The sequence below is a fragment of the Rhododendron vialii genome, chromosome 8a (assembly GCF_030253575.1).
Source record: "Rhododendron vialii isolate Sample 1 chromosome 8a, ASM3025357v1".
In the NCBI taxonomy this organism is placed as follows: domain Eukaryota; kingdom Viridiplantae; phylum Streptophyta; class Magnoliopsida; order Ericales; family Ericaceae; genus Rhododendron; species Rhododendron vialii.
Window position 1 is genome coordinate 20426054 of NC_080564.1, and position 17726 is coordinate 20443779.

General features: G+C 38.9%; 1 protein-coding gene across 3 annotated transcripts in view; it reads left to right on the forward strand.

The window, feature by feature from the left end:
• The first annotated feature begins 541 nt into the window (after positions 1-541).
• The window catches only part of LOC131336044 (uncharacterized), a 35173-nt gene continuing 17988 nt past the window's right edge, over positions 542-17726 (forward strand). Inside the window, exons 1-5 of one of the 3 annotated variants that reach the window (XM_058371662.1) lie at positions 543-859; positions 4360-4502; positions 5648-5791; positions 6191-6376; positions 17405-17581. In XM_058371662.1, coding sequence (XP_058227645.1) covers positions 652-859; positions 4360-4502; positions 5648-5791; positions 6191-6376; positions 17405-17581 — 858 coding nt within the window. In that variant the 5' untranslated portion in view covers positions 543-651. Of the gene's footprint in view, positions 860-4359; positions 4503-5647; positions 5792-6190; positions 6377-17404; positions 17582-17726 lie in introns of all 3 variants that reach the window. The other 2 variants (XM_058371663.1, XM_058371664.1) reach the window with 2 other exon arrangements.

Here is a 17726-nt window from a genome sequence, read left to right on the forward strand (position 1 = left end):
GTTAAACGAACGAGCTCGAGTTGATTTTTTCAGCTCGTTTTGTAAACGAGCCGAGCTCGAGCTAGGATAAGCTCGGCTCGAGTCGGCTCGCGAGCTGGGTATATATACTTAAGTTTAAGATTTTTATTGTTATTTCATAATTTGTTCTTTCCGTTTTCACTTTTTAGTCAACCAAGGGAAGTGAGAGCACATGCATATCAGTACACCTCTGCTCCATAGGAAAATGAAAGATATATATCTTCACAATCAAAATATTTTTGGTTGTATTAGGCCTATGCGAGAATATATATACATTTTTCGTTGGTTCATTAAGGCTCGTGAACAAGTTAGAGCTCAAGTCAAGCCAAGGCCTGCTCGGCTCGAGCTCGACTCGTTAAGTTTTCACTGAGCTCGAGCTCATGTTCGTTAAAAACTTAATAAACAAGCTTGAACACCGTAAAGCTCGGTTCGGCTCGGCTCGTTTGCAGCCCTAGCCGGGATTGATCCGACCAAACAAAAAAACAGAAAGGATGACCCGGGGCCGGGCACACTGAAATAAAACCAAAAACTAAACGCTCACTGAAGCTCATTGACATTGGAATTCGAAGATCCGTTTAGAGAGAGAGAGAGAGAGAGAGAGAGCAGACCAAGGGGGGTGGTGCTGGTGGGACGATGGGATGCTCTTTTTCAGGGCTGAACGCGCTGTACGACGCCGTTAACGGCGGCGGAGACGTGTGGATCAACAAGAACAGGTTCAGGATCGTTAGGCAGCTGGGCGAAGGTGGCTTCGCCTACGTCTACCTCGTCAAGGAGGTCCTCCCCGACTCCTCCGCCTCCTCCGGTCTCGCCTCCAAATTCACGGACGCTTCTCACTTATCTGGTTCGCAATCCCTCTATATGTGGTCCTGTTTCGATCGATCGATTCTGAATTTCAATTGATTAATTGTTTTGATTTGAGCTGCGACAATGTTAGTGTTTCCTGAATTTTGACTATCACTTGGTGTGGTGACATAGTTGTTTTTTGTTTTAATTTCTGATCCGTTGTTAATGTTTGGTTTTGGTTTTTTGATAGGTGTTTCGGTCTGGGTTGTAACGAAAATGTTGGGACTTATGTTAGTAGGAAACATTACTACCATGGTGAATTGTAGAGGTGAGCATCGTCCGGATCGGTTTGGTTTTATAATAAACCAATAACCAAACCAATATATACAGATTATGAATTTGGAGAACCAAACCAACCCACAAAAAATAGAGAACCAAACAAATCCAAACCATTAAAATACGGTTCGGTTTCGGTTTTAAACCACGGTTTGCTTTGAACTAAGCTATCACCTTCAAAAAATATTTAAAGTACTTAAAATTACTTAGATAAATTCAAAAAAAGCTTATATATTATTAAAACCAATTCCATTCAAATTACCAAAACACACTAACATCAACCAACTAATTAATTATTGCGGTGGATTTATAGAAGTTTAGTCTAAATTATCTTGGCATAGAAGGAAAACTAAATACTGCGGTGGATTTAATACGAACAATAAATTAGGAAAGTTGTTGACTAAGGCTCTCATATTTATTTGGTGAATCATAATTAAATTATATATATATATATATATATATATATATATATGTATTTTATTGTTCGGATCGGTTTGGAACCATAACCGTGAATCCACAAACCAAACCATATAACGCGGTTTCTAATTTTTTTAAATCATGACCAACCAATACTATTAAAAAACTGAACAAATCCTTTCGGTTTGGATTGGTTTGGGCTGGATTCACGGTTTGACGGATTTTTTGCTCACCCCTAGTGAATTGCATATTTAAAACATTGGGACACAACACTCAACTACAATACCAACCACACACGCCTACATGACACTGCATGATTGGTGGTTGCAAAATAGTTTCAAATGTTAGTGCAAAATCTGGAGCCTTCTTGAAGTTGAACACCTTGATGGAATCCGCTTCGAGTTATGTTACAATGTCGCTTTCCGAAAACAGTATTTGCCCCCACCAATTGGTGTGCTCTAGGTTGCAGCGAATTTGTCTCGAGGATAAAACAAATCCCAATCAAATAATCTTCAGCCTACGTATGCACAAATGAAGGACAGATGGAATATTGAGCCTAAAAGAACTAACAAACCAAGGTACTGTTAATCCCGTTTCTGCAGAATAACGGGAAAACAATACAAGAATGCTACTAACTAGAGAGGGAGAGATTCTGGAATTTGTGTGTGTACCGAATGGCATGAATATGGGTCTTATTTACAGACCATGTTGCGCCCAATCGAATGGGTCATGTCCCTAGACTGCACCTCTTAATCCGTGACCATTAGATTGGATCCTATGGCATGGATCGCACCAATTCGAACCAGTGCCGTAACCGCCCACACCCAATCGGTTTACCCAAATAGGTACATGGACCAGCATCATCGGGGACCGTTCGATTTTGATCGACAGTTGCGACCGAATCACCGAACAGGTGCACCCGTTTGTGGGCTTGTAGATGAACCCTTGTGACTCAAAACCGCTACAGTTACGCCACGCGGCTTCCATGTCAGCGACACGTCACTGCCAAGTTGCAATAAGAAAGGGCGCTTACGTGCTAAGTGCAAAGTGTGCTGACAAAGCGCCACATTGCAGCCACACAGCCCACTGCCACGCTCATGCATGCGGGTGTGTGAACCGTATGTGCGAAGCACCGGCTTCACCGGTTGACGATGTGAAGCACCTTAGGAGCCAAGCCACTCTAGAGCTAAGCTAACTAAGTGAACTTAGTAGATGTGCTCTCATATATAAGCCATTCAAACTATTCCCATCTAACCAATGTGGGATTGCCCCAAAAGTCTAAAAAGAAGCTTTTTAAAGAACGAGGTTTTAATAAAACACCCAAAAAACAAACCCATTTTATTTTGAAAAATCCCAACATCAAAGTGGTTGTTCTCTTGCAAAATAGTTTCAAAGTGGTTGTTCTCCTATTACCAATCTTGCAGTGCCACGTAGGCTTGTGTGGTTGGTGTTGTGGTTGAGTGTTGTGTCTCTAGCTATTGTTCTGCAACATATATCTCCAAAGTTAGCATAAAAACTTAACTTTGCTACCGCACTTCAAGTTACCATACTTCGAAATTTGAAGGGTGAAGATTCTTCACACTTTAATATTTTATTACTTTTTGCATATTTCTAATTTGGTTGATAAAAATGTAACATTTCTTTTACAGTACAATATGTTTTGGCCACTGTTCTTTATTGCTTAGTTACTTTAATTATGACTTTTAGAATAACATATCAAAATAGTACTCCAATACTTACTATTATTGGGTTTATGGAAGAAATATAAGAACTGAGATTATTTCAACTCACATACTTGAACATTTCTCACCCACTTCAACTCCTCATAAATTTAGTCGCATCTAGAACTCATTGTCAAATTGGTATAAGAAAAACAAGTCAATGGATAAAGATGAGAGTTGAGATTATTTTTAGTTGTGAAATATGTGACATATAGATTTACGTAAATGTAGGCAAGTTGGTAAAAGTAAATAAGGAACACATTTTCTGGTATATTCTTTTGCAACGGTAATGGAGTTTGAAGTTTGCTAAAAGAGAGCAATAGCAAGGATCAAAAAACCGAATCTTATATAGACTTAGTGACCAGCAAAAAAATAAAGTAACATTATTTTGATATTTGAGAAGTGAGAAGCATCTTCTGAATTTGAAGAGATAGATAAAAAATTCGAAGGGTGATTTCAAATTATTTGGTGTTTGAGGGATCTGCTCGAGCACATATTTCATGCTTGATCTCTTAATTTTTTTGACATTTGCTATTTGAGGGATCCGCTGGAGATGCTCTAGTGGTGTGCTATACCTTTGTTCTATGATGGTGCATTTTGTCATGCAGAGCAAAGCCCATAGTTTTTCCACGAAGTGTACTAAATAGAAAATCTAGAGAGTGGAGTTTAGGTGAGAGAAAACGTTAAAGGCTGGCCATTTATGCTCCCAGAAATCTGTTTTGCATAAATGATGTGGAAAATAGTATCTGTTTTGTTGGATGTTTATTGCATGAAGGAAGTTCCCTTGAATTCAGTAATCTTTATAAGCCTACCCTGATCATACCACATTTTAGGGGGTGTGATGGTTTGCGTACCCTGGTCTACGTCCTTGTACTGGTACGACCCACGTTGCATTTAGCGTAGTGATGGATAGAGTGCATTTGAGATTTGGGTTTGCTTTTAAAACGTGATGAGTTGTGTTTATCACCTATCTCACGTTCATAGATCTGCAAGGTGGTTTCGAGACTCCTGGCATTTCATTTGGGGAGAAGGTAAAAAAGGAAACAGCTGAACTTGTTTTATGGTTGGATTGGTTGATTTGCAGATGATGGAACTTATGCAATGAAGAAAGTTCTCATTCAGAATACTGAGCAGTTAGAGTTGGTGAGGGAGGAGATTCGCGTTTCTTCATTGTTTAGCCATCCCAATCTGCTTCCACTTCTTGATCATGCTATAATTGCAGTGAAGGTAAGCAGTGCACTCATCTGCATGTGTTAGCGATTTAGATAATTGCATGGATGCAGCTGTGTTTTGTTCTTCTTCTTGTTGATGTATGTGTTGTAATCCATGCTGCCGTGTGCGGAGAGGTTATCAATCCCAGTTGAGCTTTCATTATGTTCTTGAACATTTGGAAAAAGAGCTTGGGAAGTGAAAATGCACAACCACCATTTTCATCCCAAGATAATGAATCCTTGGCTTATTGCCTTTTCCATGGACTCTTCTAAATGTGTAAAGTACCTTTGTCAAGCCCTCCATACTTGGGGGTAAAGTTATGGGGTATGTCTTCAGTATGTTCAGTTAATTGTGTACCCAATGCATCCTCCTGTGGATGCTCATTTGTATATTGTCCTTAGAAGGAATTTGAAGAATCTGTCCCTAAGAAACATATTGCGACCACCACTCATGATTGAGTCTGTGTAAGATAGAAAGTTACCATGTGCACTTATTCTCACCTAGGACTTCGAATCATAATTTTCCGTCTCAAATCAGGTACCACTTGTAAAGGCTCTTGATACTAGAACTTCTGTTTCTTTGATTTGCACCATTTGAACTAGATCTGGAAACAAGGAACAATAATCTTCTCATTATGGCCATTGGAAGAAATCCAAGTCGTCGACCCTTGGATAATATATGCTATTGAGTTTTCTTGCAAAAGATACTAGAGCACCTTTTAAATGTTCAGCATTTGATTTATTTGGGTTCTAGAATGTCTGTTATTTTATCCCACATCACCATGCTTATTTGATTAAATCATCTATTGATTCCAATCCTGCCGTAGAGGTGTTTGCTCCTTTTATTCATTCATTTCTTTGCACTATACCGCTGGAGCATTAAACAGGATCAAAGGAACAAGATTTTCAGCAAATAATTTACGATTGGTCTTTTTATCAACTGTGCTGACTAAGTTGACAGATGGTTTTGTTTTCTGCAGTTAAGAGTTAAGATCTGACAAGAATACTTGTTTCTGATGACCTCTTTGATTAAGTGTGTCATACCTTTGTACTTTTAGAGGAGAAGAGTTATTTTACGATTTCTTTTATTGTTTACTTATGTTGGATCTTTCTCTTCTCGAGATATTGGTAGTTATTGAAATATTATCTTCCATTTGATAGCCTACACAAGAAGGATCTTGGAAAAATGAAGCATACTTGTTATTTCCAGTTCATTTGGATGGAACATTACTGGACAATGCTAATGCAATGAAGGCTAAGAAGGAGTTTTTTTCTACCTTGAATGTTCTTCATATATTTCGGCAGGTAAATTAAGATGATAATAGCTATTGAAGCTACAGTTTGATGTCTCCTTTTGCACTATTTTCCAAGGCATATATTAATCTGTCAGTCTGCATTGGGTGCAAAGGAGAGCGTTTTGCTTTTTACTGTCATTTGGCGAAATGGTTTTTTGCTATATTTGATTTACCAGTGTAGTCACATATATTTTTAATGAAACCTAGCTGTTACATGGATTGTCCTTGCTACTCAGCTAAAGGAGATTTATTTCGGAATTTGGATATATGTGACTCACCCTTGAATATTATTTAGAACTAGGCTGCAAGTATTCATATGAATTATGAAGCAATAGCCTTACTTTTTCTGTAATTATTGTGGCTTGTCTAGGTTTGGTTATGCTAATTGTTGCTGGATTTGAACTTGCAGCTTTGTTCTGGACTCAAGCATATGCACAATTTCGATCCTCCTTATGCACATAATGATGTGAAACCCAGTAATGTTCTTATCACGAATAGAAAAGGACAGCCACCTCTAACAATATTGATGGATTTTGGAAGTGCTCGTCCTGCAAGAAAGCAAATTCGCTCTCGTACAGAGGCACTACAATTGCAGGTAGTCTGTTAATTTTTCTCCTTTTGGATGTGCAATTACCTCTTCTTCATGTACGTGATTTGTCTTGTTCTTTCTTCAATGATTTTCTTTTTCACTAATTTTCTGGTTTCAACTCAATTGTATGGCTTATTTGTTTTGCACTTGCATCTTTCTTTATTGGCTGGACTAATGCCTTTTGTTTTTCTGGTTAAAGACTCCTGCCTTAATAAAATTGACGCAAACTGGGACATCAGTTGGCTTAGGCCCTTTGTTTTCTTGAACTTGGGAGCTTGACCAGGCTCATGGTTGTATGGTGCTGGCCAGCGATGCTAATGATAGGCTTGAGTTTGCGTAGCTTTCAGTCCTTTTGACTCTGGCGAATTATTGATCAGTTCTAGTACCACATCTGTCATAGAAACGTGGACACATTCACATGCAGTGCTTTTATAATGTAACAAGATAGGGGCCGGTTCCCCTAATACAAAAGTTGACACAAATTTTGACAAGTTTTTTGTGGGACCCATTTTGGAGTCCCACGCAAATGCTTCAATTTGTTTAGAATGTATTTTTAAGGGTTCTTGTAAAAAAATCAACTCATTTGGAAATCGGTAAGTGCTTGATCGGTTTATTCAGTTGGTTCCTGTCAAATTTTATAGGATAAAATTGACTGAACTGATCAAACCCTTATTGATATTGGAATGAGTTTATTTTTTATGGGGACTCTTAAAAACCCATTTTAAACGAATTGAACGGCTTCAATCATTTGCGTGAAACTCTGATTAGTGTTGTGTCAAAATTCGTGTCAATTTTTAGGTGAGGGGAACCGGCCCCAACAAGATATTTTATACTGAATAAGGAACTTCAGATGGAAGATTACTCAGGCATAGGGAATTTTGAAAAACATATATCAGGGATAGTTGGGCCGTGTGCTACAAAGACCAATAAATGCCAGTATAAGGGTGAATTAGATGCAAGTTCAAGGTTGTATAAAGAGGAAAATTCTCAAATATTCTAGCGAAGATGGTCAATGATGGTAATGAGCCAATGGTCCATTATTTCCGTTACTCCCTCTGTCCCCTATTGTTAATCTTCGATGTTGTACCTTCACCCGGATATGAATATATTATATTTTCATGGGTGCTTTTTTGGTTTTCTTTTGCATCGTGCAACAATTCTAATTGAGATCGTTTGAGGAGTATAAAAAATTTCATGTCCTAAAGCTACACTTTTCTTTGATCTGATTGGGACTATAAGAAATATGCCAATCATAAGGGAGGGAGGAGTAGCTTATTTGGATTTACTTTGAGCTATGTAGCCCGACCCCAATTGATTGGGACTTAAGGCATTGTTTGGTTTGTGTAGCACATAAGCACTAATGCAACATGAAGTTGACACGGAGACACATAAATTCCACAAAATGCAGGACAAGACATGTTGGGGACACATAGAGAGAATGTATTAGCATATTTCTTAGGTTATTAACGTTTAAATAGAAACTATGAAAAGTAAAGAAAGAAGAGTCTAATTGTATTGAATGTACCGTACATGCCATTACAACATTCACAAAAGAGCTCCAACGAAAAACATTTCATTATTGACACACGTCTTCATAATCTACCGATCATCGTCTAACAGGCAAAAAGAAGACTTTCCTAAATTTAAGAGAGAGAGAGGGAGGGAGGGAGAGAATTATATACATAAGTACATGTAGTATACTCATTGCGGCTAATGGCTCATTTAGAATGAGCAATTTGATTTACCCAGTGTTAAAAAAAAAGCAATAGGTAATACAGACAATTCTCGGCACCGAGGAAGCACCGCATCTCGTACATTGATTGATCTAGGAGGTTTGGAAAAAGATTCCAGGTTCAGTCTCATCTCCTACTTCCAATAAGCCCTACCATTCTATATGGATTGAGCAAGTCGACTGATATGGGTTTTAGCTTTCTCTGATATGGGTTTCTAACTTTACTCCTTGGTTGGGCACGTGGGGAGCAAATAGTCACCTGCTATTAAACAAATGAACGGTTGGGATTAAAATCAAATGGGAGGGCTGATTCTAGTACTTTTTAGGTTGGGACATGTATTCTTGAGTTTGGCCGCTATCGTTCTATTTCTTATGGGCTCTATTCTTTTATTATATGGTTTCGACTTGGGCCATCTTTATTAGTTAAATTGGATCAGAACTTATCAGCATTTATTGCCTCAAAACGCGACTTTTGATCCAATCTTACGTACAAAACTACTTCTAAAGTAAAATATTGGTAAGATATAGCTAAAAACATCCAATTTTCTCAAAAATAAGGTTAGAACATATGTATCAGTGGTTTTTTTAGCATTTGCTAGGGCTTTAAAAGAATTCACAACTGTGTTACTCGCAACCGTGACCGTTATGCCGACCGCGACCGCGATTTAAAACCATGCTACTTACCCATTCTGCAAGCATATTTGGCCCTTGCCAAGGTGTCTGATTGTTGGACATGGGTACTTGCAAAAGTTTAGAAGAGTTCATGTTATGTAGACCGTAGGTGGAGAGAGCGTAATAATATAGAGAAAAGGTCATTTCTCGGGAAGGTCATTCTTCAGGTTCGTATAGTGTGAGCTCTATGTATAATGCCCTTGAAGAAAATGTGGAGGAAAAAACACCAAATATGGCTATTATTTGGAGGAATGTTGCCCCTCCAAGGGTCCAATTGTTTGGATGGTTAGCATTCTTCAGACGGGAAAAAACATTTGATTTGTTAATAAGAATGGTTGTCATTATTGTTCAAAATGTGGGTTTGTGTTGTTTTTTAGTTGAAATTTTGGAGTCGGCGTATCATACGTTTTTTCTTTGTGGGTTTTCCTGGAAAATATGGTCAGTGTGTCTGGATCGGTGGGGTGTCTTGGGCAACACCAGCTGGTAATGTAAGCACGGTTATTGGTCAAAGAGTGGAAGATAATTTGGTAGGTGATACCTTTCAGAATCATATGGACCTTATGCTTCGTTCAAAATGAAGCGGTGTTTCTGATTTCTGCTCCAAAATGGGTAGAGACTAGAGATGCTGGAGCTCGTCAAATAAAGAGTGGCTTTTTGGTCAAGGTTAAAGATGGGTGAATCTGATTATCCAGTCAATGAGTTTATCATAATTTATATAGTGTGTTATGAACTCTAGTGCAAGCTAATTAGTCTTTGGGAGAGGTAGCTTTGTGGCATGCTACCACTGGTGGGGTATACATATACTTGTAGTTAGCTTGTGTGGGTTCTGCCGTTCTGGTTTGATTAGCTTCTTGCCAACAGTTTCTCATGCTTAGTTCCTTTCTGTTAAGTTACGGGTGTATAATTAATCTCTTATGTAAATAGATTAGTAGATAAGGGTGTAGTGTGTAGTTATTCCTTTACTCTTGTATAACTGAACGTAATGAGAAAAATAACCCTAACTTTTGGGTTCGCAATTCTATCGACGTGTTTACATGGTATCAGTACTTTTCTCGATACCTGCGACCTCCCTCGTTGGCCTTTGTGCAACCCACCAACTGAGGCTCTTGACGCCGGCGACTTCTCCGACACCCTTTGCTGACACCGGCGAGTCTCCAGTCAGTCTTTTCCAGCAATTTCAGAAGCCGACGAGGCTAATTATGAGAGTCATGAATAGTAAAGGCCAATAATGTATGCATGAATAGTAAAGACTGTGTAGAGTAGGGATGCAGACGTATGATGTATGTACAGTAAAGTTCAATTATGTGTTGTACGTAGTAGTGCATAAGCAATGATGTAAGTCTGTACTCCCTCCTTACACCTATAAAAGGAGGACTCTACCGATTGTAATATCCAGGTGAATGAAGTCAGTGTGTTTTCCAATAATACTTCTCTCTGTGGTGTTCACTCTATTGCTCTCTATCTTTCGATCCTAACCTACTTCGTGTTTGTACCCACTTCGTGTCTGCTAATTTGGTATTAGAGCCAATGTTGTTCATTCTAGCTTAAACCCCTTCTGGGAACTTCTTTTCCAAAACTACTTCAAATTTTTTCTAAAAGAAAAATTGAAGCGTATGCTCTGTGATTGCCTTCTAAGGATCCTCCACATCAGAAACTTAATTAACTATTTTGGTTAAAGAATTTTGTATTAGTGGGTTAAAAGAACCTTGAGACTTTGGCTTTTGAGCGGTGTGTCTCTATTTATTTACCCTAGAATATAGAATTTTATTAATCAAAATTAGTTAAAAATCTTACATTGGAAAGAAAAAAGATTTGTTGTGTGAGGAAAACGAAGAACTCAGAATTTTATCTAAAAATGAATTATCTGTTTTCTACTCATTCCGCCGCCACCTCATCTTTTGTTCCTTCACGATCATCTTCCAGCACAAATTCCTCCGCCTTTTCTTCTAATCTTGAGTACTTGTATGAATTTTTATCTTTTTGATGATAGTAAGGTTCCCCTTATTGATCTCCCTTTCCTAAATCCCTATAATGCTTTTGTCAGACCATAAACCTCTGTAGAAAAGACCGTCACCCAACTCTTCTCTACAAAAGGATCAACTTTTGTAAAAGAGTTTGTCCAAGCCTCCAAGTTTGATCAGTGTTTCATAGCAGCTACAGAAGCTGAACAATTTTTACCCTTGAAAATTCCAGTTGATTTGCCTTTCCTTTGGCAACAACAAGGATTTACTCATCTTCACTTTGGAGCAATCAGACTGATTGTCACTTTCCATGGTAGAAAAAGTTTACCTGTTACTTCCAGACTTGCTCTGGTAGACACCAGGTTTATACAGTACCAGCATGCGTGTATTGCTACAGTTCAAACCACCTTAAACGCTGGAACTGTGGTCTTTACCTTTTATCCCAATTTCAACATGCCATTAGCAGATCCTCATTTGCTAACAGCTCTGAAGGTTCAAGTTCAAATCGGTGGTGCTTCCCAAATCTCCACCACTTATGCAGTAACCCTCCACTACCAAATGGCCTATCGCCTTCAAAACCATGCTTTAGACATGTTATTACCTTCCTCCACAGATGAAGCCCTTTTTCTAACTGTTAACGCACCTCACCAAGCTTGTGTTCATGTTCCACGTTAGATTTCTCGTCCTGAGCTTCTCAAGCTTCTCCCAGAGTCTTGGGTTACAGCTTATGAGAAAAACCAACAAAAGCCTATACTTGTTCAATCCTCAAATCCAACTTTCATCCCAAAACCTGATGGTACAGTGGAGATTTCGTTCCCAAAAGAAGTCTCTGCCTCATCCTCCACCCATCCTGTCATTTTTCTCTCGAGAATTGACATGTTTGTAGATGGTTCTAGACTTGGCTCTCCAATTAAATATTTTCAATCCAGCAGCCTTCCAGTCTTCTATTTCAAAAATCTAGAAACAGGCCATTGTTATTTTGACGCCTGTAACTGTGATGAGTGTCTAGAAGACTGTCTTCTAGAAGATGACGAGGACTTTGAAGATCCATGTCCACTATGCTCTGCTTTACCTCCCACTCCTTGTAAATCTCCACCTCCTCCTCAAACTCCATCTAATAATGGCCCTTCTGCTCAACCCAGTGGGTGTTTTATGTTCACCTCATCCTCTTCCTAGACTGAAGTAGATTTTCCTCTTTTGGAATTCCATAATTCTCAAGAAAGGACGACCCATCGTCATAAAATTTCAGACTCTACTACCATTCTTCTTCTACTACTATTCTTCCTGATGGTAGCACCAAGGCAGTTTCAGCAGTGGAAGCAGCAATAAATTGGCAGTCAGCAAATTCTCTAGCTCAAAACAAAATTCTCCAGAGAATTGCCAACTCTCAACAAAATTTGGAGAATGTTATCCATAAGAAGTTATCATCTTTGGAACTTCTTATCAGAGAATTGCAGCAAAAAATTCAAAATGTTCACCAGAAACTTCTCTAGATGGCATATGCCATCCAAGCATTTTCAGCAGCTTTTTACCAAAAGGATGGTGAAATGAAGCATCTAAAGAATTAAATTCATTCACATCAAGCTCAGCAGTATTCTCAGTAAAAAATCCCATTTGACATGTTCCCTTTTTCCTCTCAAGAATGTTTTTCTGGGTATCCTCAAATATCTCAGCCTTTACCTATAAACCCTACCTCAGAATTTGGTGAGTCCAATATTTTCGGGAGCTCATCAGCTTTTCTTCCTCCACCAAAAAGACTATCTCCACCAAAGCTTCCTTTCCCTAAGCCCCAGATAAAGCCTATCCAACCTCCAACAGTTCCGTCTCCACCATCTAACTCTACCTCTGTTCCAACTACCCCTAATCCTTCTAAACCATCTGATCCAAATTCAAAGTCACCCCAATTAATGGTTCAGTCAACGTCTACCCCTTCCAAAAATCCAATCTCCACTCTCCTACATACCCTAGCCACTATACCAGAAACCCCATCTTCAGAACTAACCATTGAGTTTGATTCGGATACTGAATCTATTGACTCTATGCCAATCTCTCATGTTTTCATGATGAACCCAGAAAATTCTCCAGAGGAACATGTTGAAGATCCTATTATTGAAGAAGGTCCTGAGTTTGATACACCTCTAGAAATTCCTACATTTGATTCCTTCTCACATTCCAACATCCATACTGAAGGTTTCTTCTTTGATAGTATTCCCCCATCAAAATGGTTGGATAGCTTTATGAGATTCATGCTTGGTGCACTGCTGCTATGCTTTCCCCCAAATGCTACACTGAGTATTGTCATTACTAAGTGTACAACAAAATTCCTTGGCCGTCTTCGTCAATGGTACTTGGCTCTTGGTGAGTACCGACAGCTACAGCTTAAACAACTACCAACCCTTGATCAATTCATCTCAGTCCTACATACTAATGCCTTGTGCTCTTCCATTTTCAAAAAGAATTTTTCAAAAAATACCCCCTAGATTCTCCCTACTTCCAACATTTCTCTCTTTATCTCTCTCCACTTGTTACCCCTATTATTTTTCAAAAAAAATTTCAAAATACAAACCAAACAAAGCATAAGTTTCTTGGAGATCATAACAACACAAAAGAGTTTGTTCGAGAAGAATATCTCAGTATGAAGTGCTGTTCATTCAAAAGAAAATACTTGGAGATTCATTATGACCGTATGTCTTAGAGATTTTATCTTCTCAACGGCATCATCCAACCTCAAGCAAGCTTTTCTCAATTCCCTTCCTGAACCATTGGGAAATGAGACAACAAGGTTACTTCAAACAAAAGGTTTGACGCTGAATACATCTCTTGGTGGTATTTACCAGCACTCTTTGATTGCCTTGGAAAAATTGTGCAATCACCAGAAATTCCTCAGAACTCTTGAAGAACAAGGAAAACTTCTTGACAAAGCATGTGACCGGCCAGACCTATCTATAAAGTGCAAAGACAAGAAGTGCACTTGCCGCCTGCATATCGGAAATCCAAACCCTTTCAGAAATGGAAGTTCCAATCTCCTGGCAAGTTTCCAAAGTTTTCAAAATCTGGCAAGTTCTTACGCCAGGAAAAAATGGAAATTTTTTAAGAAGAAGAAGTTTAGAGGGCAACGAAAGTCTGATCACTGCTACATATGCAGAAAGAAGGGGCACTATGTCAAACAATGTCCAAATAAAGCAGCAAGAGATAAAATGGTGAGCTCTTTAGCTCTCATTGATGATGATCTTGAGAATGCCGATGTCGAATCTTTGTTTTCTATTGATGATGAAGCAACAGCTGAAGCAGTCCTAGCATTTACCTTTGATGATTCATCAGAATCAGATGATTCTTATGATGATTCTGACTCATTTCCTTATGAAATCCAAACATTTGGGTTTTCAAATATCATGCTGGCTCAACCCTTAACCAAGGTCAAAATCTTGCTTGGAAAATATGAGAAACCCATACCAGTCATCGCTTTCTTTGATACTGGTGTAGTAGCCTCCATTCTCAACCCAGCAATCCTCCCCAGGTCCTACTGGTAGTCATGTTTCAGACCCTTTACAGCAGCCAATGGAGAAACTTTTGTCATCACTCTACTCAGTAAGCCTATTACAATCCAACTTTTTCCTGGCTACACCATAAAACACCAAGTCTATGGTTCTGATCTCCCAGGAAAAGATTTATTGTTAGGCTTTGATATTCTCCAAAATCTCAGCAAAATCTCCTGGCTCAAAAAAGGCTTGAGATACAAAAACCTACCTGTTACCCTGGACCACTTAGCCAAATCTATTTTCCATAGAAAATTTCTCCTCTATCAAAGAAGCCATAATCCAAATTTCTTGTGTTGAATCCCATTCCGAGTTCCTCACTAAATGCTCCAACCCACTATGGAAAAAACCTAGATTTCTTCATTTCTCTTCCCTTTAAGAAAAATGAAGATATCAATCCCACCAAAGCTACCCATCATGGAATGAACCCAGAACACTACCAGCTTGCTCTCCAAGAGCTCCAGCAACTCCAGTCAGAAGGTTTGATCGAGCCCACAACCTCTCAGTGGGCATGTGAAGCATTTTATGTAAATAAAAGGACAGAGCAGATAAGAGGAAAACTTCGCCTGGTTATCAATTATCAGCCTCTAAATCATTTTCTACAAGATAACAAATTCCCTCTTCCTCGGCGAAGTGTTCTTTTTGCAAACTTGTCTAAAGCCCAATTTTTCTCAAAGTTTGACTTGAAAGCAGGTTTCTGGCAGTTGGGCATTCATCCAGATGATCGTCCCAAAACTGGTTTTTGCATTCTAGATCACCACTTCCAGTGGTCAGTTATGCCTTTTGGATTAAAAACAGCTCCCTCATTGTTTCAAAAGGCCATGATTCGAGTATTTTCTCCCATTCTATCCCTAGCACTTGTCTACATTGATGATATTCTACTCTTTTCTCCAGATATTGAGTCTCATGCTGTCTTACTACAAACTTTTCATTCCTTAGTCCAAACCCATGGTATCATGCTCTCAGAGAAAAAAATGCTTCTTGCTCAACCAGAAATTGATTTTTTAAGGATGCATATCTCTAAAGGTCAATATGCCCTCCAACCTCATATAGCCTCCCAACTTGACCATTTTCCAGATGAAAATTTTACAGTTAAACAAGTTCAACAATTCCTTGAACTCCTCGGAATTGTTAACTATATGGCTGATTTCATCCCCAACCTTGCCCAATACCGTACTCCTCTCTCAGCTCTACTAAAGAAAACCCCTCCTCCTTGGTCAGCCCATTGTACCAAAGCTGTCAAAGACCTCAAAGCCATAGCCAAAACCCTTCCTCCGTTAACCATACCTTCAGATGGGAAAAAAGTTCTTCAGACAGATGCCTCTGATTTATATTGGGGAGTAGTTCTTTTGAAAGAAAATTCAGATCAAAAGTGCAGAATTTGTGGATACAAGAGTGATGCATTCTCTCCAGTAGAACTTCATTACCACTCTACTTACAAAGAAATTCTGGCAATTAAAAGGAGCATTGAGAAGTTTGAATTTCATCTAATTGGTCATTATTTCCTAATTGAGACCGATATGATGAGCTTTCCCAGCATGCTCAAGTTCAAACAAAAGCACCTTCCAAAGGCGCAGTTACTTAGATGGGCAAATTGATTTTCCAATTGGAGTTTTGATGTTGTTCACATAAAAGGAAAAACAAATGTTCTCTCTGATTTTCTGTCAAGGCTCAAAAAAGAAATCAACTAGTTTTCAAAAGCACATTCATTTGTTCCTGGTTGTTTTCTAATGATTTCCTGTTTCCACTTAGTTAATCTTCCTGTTCCCCTCCAGTGTCATATTTTAGAGTTAACCCTTCTTTCTAGATGTGTCCAAATGTGTCAAAATCTTCAACATCTCTGCATTTTCAAGTATGGTCTTGATGAAGGTCCCATGGGAGGTTTACCTTTCCATCCTGTCTACCCCTTTCCCACCCAGTTTGAAATATATGACCGCAATGTCTTTTATTTCAAAAGGGAAGCCTATCTCCTTTTATGGTATCTAGTAGATGTTTATACTACAAGAGTCTGTTTAAATAAATCAGCAGTATTGGTATATCTAGCACATGCGACATTCAATCAGGTCCATCCTCCAGAGGATTTCTTTTTGAAATTCCTCTTGCTCTTCGGAAGCATATCTTTCTGGCAACAGAAGATTAGAAAAATCCCTAACAGCGCAGGCGGGAATCTCCAATTTGCTTTTTGGACAAGTCGCAACAACATGAGTCTTCCTAATCCCAATGGTTCTATTACTTGGCGAAAGGAATATCACACTATATTCCTTTCTGCATATCCAGAGTCTCAAAGGATCCAGATCAACAGTGGAAATTAGCTTGTCATGACTCAAACACTCTGTTCACTCAATGGATTGACACCTGCAGAAGTTCCCTCATCTCTCTCCTCCATTATGAAATTGCAAATTGGAAATTCAATGATACTTATCCGAAAGAGTGGCGCCAAAATATCCGCTATCTTTTGGATCAGTATTACTTGACTGACAGAACTGAAGACTATTCTGGACAAAGTGGTTCAGATAATTCAGAGTGACAACCATGTGCTTATGACAGATGTCTCTCTTACGTGGTGTATGAATAAGTGAAGTGAAAGAAAGTAAAATAAGGCTACAAGATTCTTGCTTCTTTGTTTTGCTCCTTTCATTTCCGGGAGGTGGTGAAATAATTGGTGTGTGCTGTTATTGGTGTGTACTGTAATTAGGTGATGTGTAAAGTAGTATGTTATAGGTGTGGAGTAGTCATGTCATTCCTTTCCTGAAGGGGTGAATTATGAGAGTCATGAATAGTAAAGGCCAATAATGTATGTGTAGAATAGTAAAGACTATGTGTAGAGTCGTGATGCAGACGTATGATGTATGCACAGTAAAGTTCAATTATGTGTTGTACGTAGTAGTGCATAAGCAATGATGTAAGTCTGTACTCCCTCCTTACGCCTATAAAAGGAGGACTCTACCAATTGTAATATCTAGGTGAATGAAGTCAGTGTGTTTTCCAATAATACTTCTCTCTGTGGTGTTCACTCTATTGCTCTCTATCTTTCGATCCTAACCTACTTCGTGTTTGTACCCACTTTGTGTCTGCTAATTTGGTAACCCATACTTTTTCTGGTGCCGTTTTTCCTAACCCATCATCTTTCCAGCAATTTCGGCTCCATCCATACCTTTTTCTTGCTCGATTCAGACGAGAGGCAGCCCCTTTCAGTCGCATCAGTGCTTGTCAGCCCCGTACAGTCCCTTTGGATCTCGTTCTGCCCCTTACAGTCCCTTTGGATCTCGTTTTTTTGCTGACTCATCACAATCTCGACAGTCAAACGGTGGTAAGGATCTCCAGACTCCTTTTTTGGACACTCGAAACTGTGCTTTGGGTTTGGTTTTAGTTGGATAATACTTGGTTGCTGCGATTGGTGTGGTTTTGAGGCTGTTTTTTGGGTTAAATTTACTAAATATTGCTTACTTGAGGTT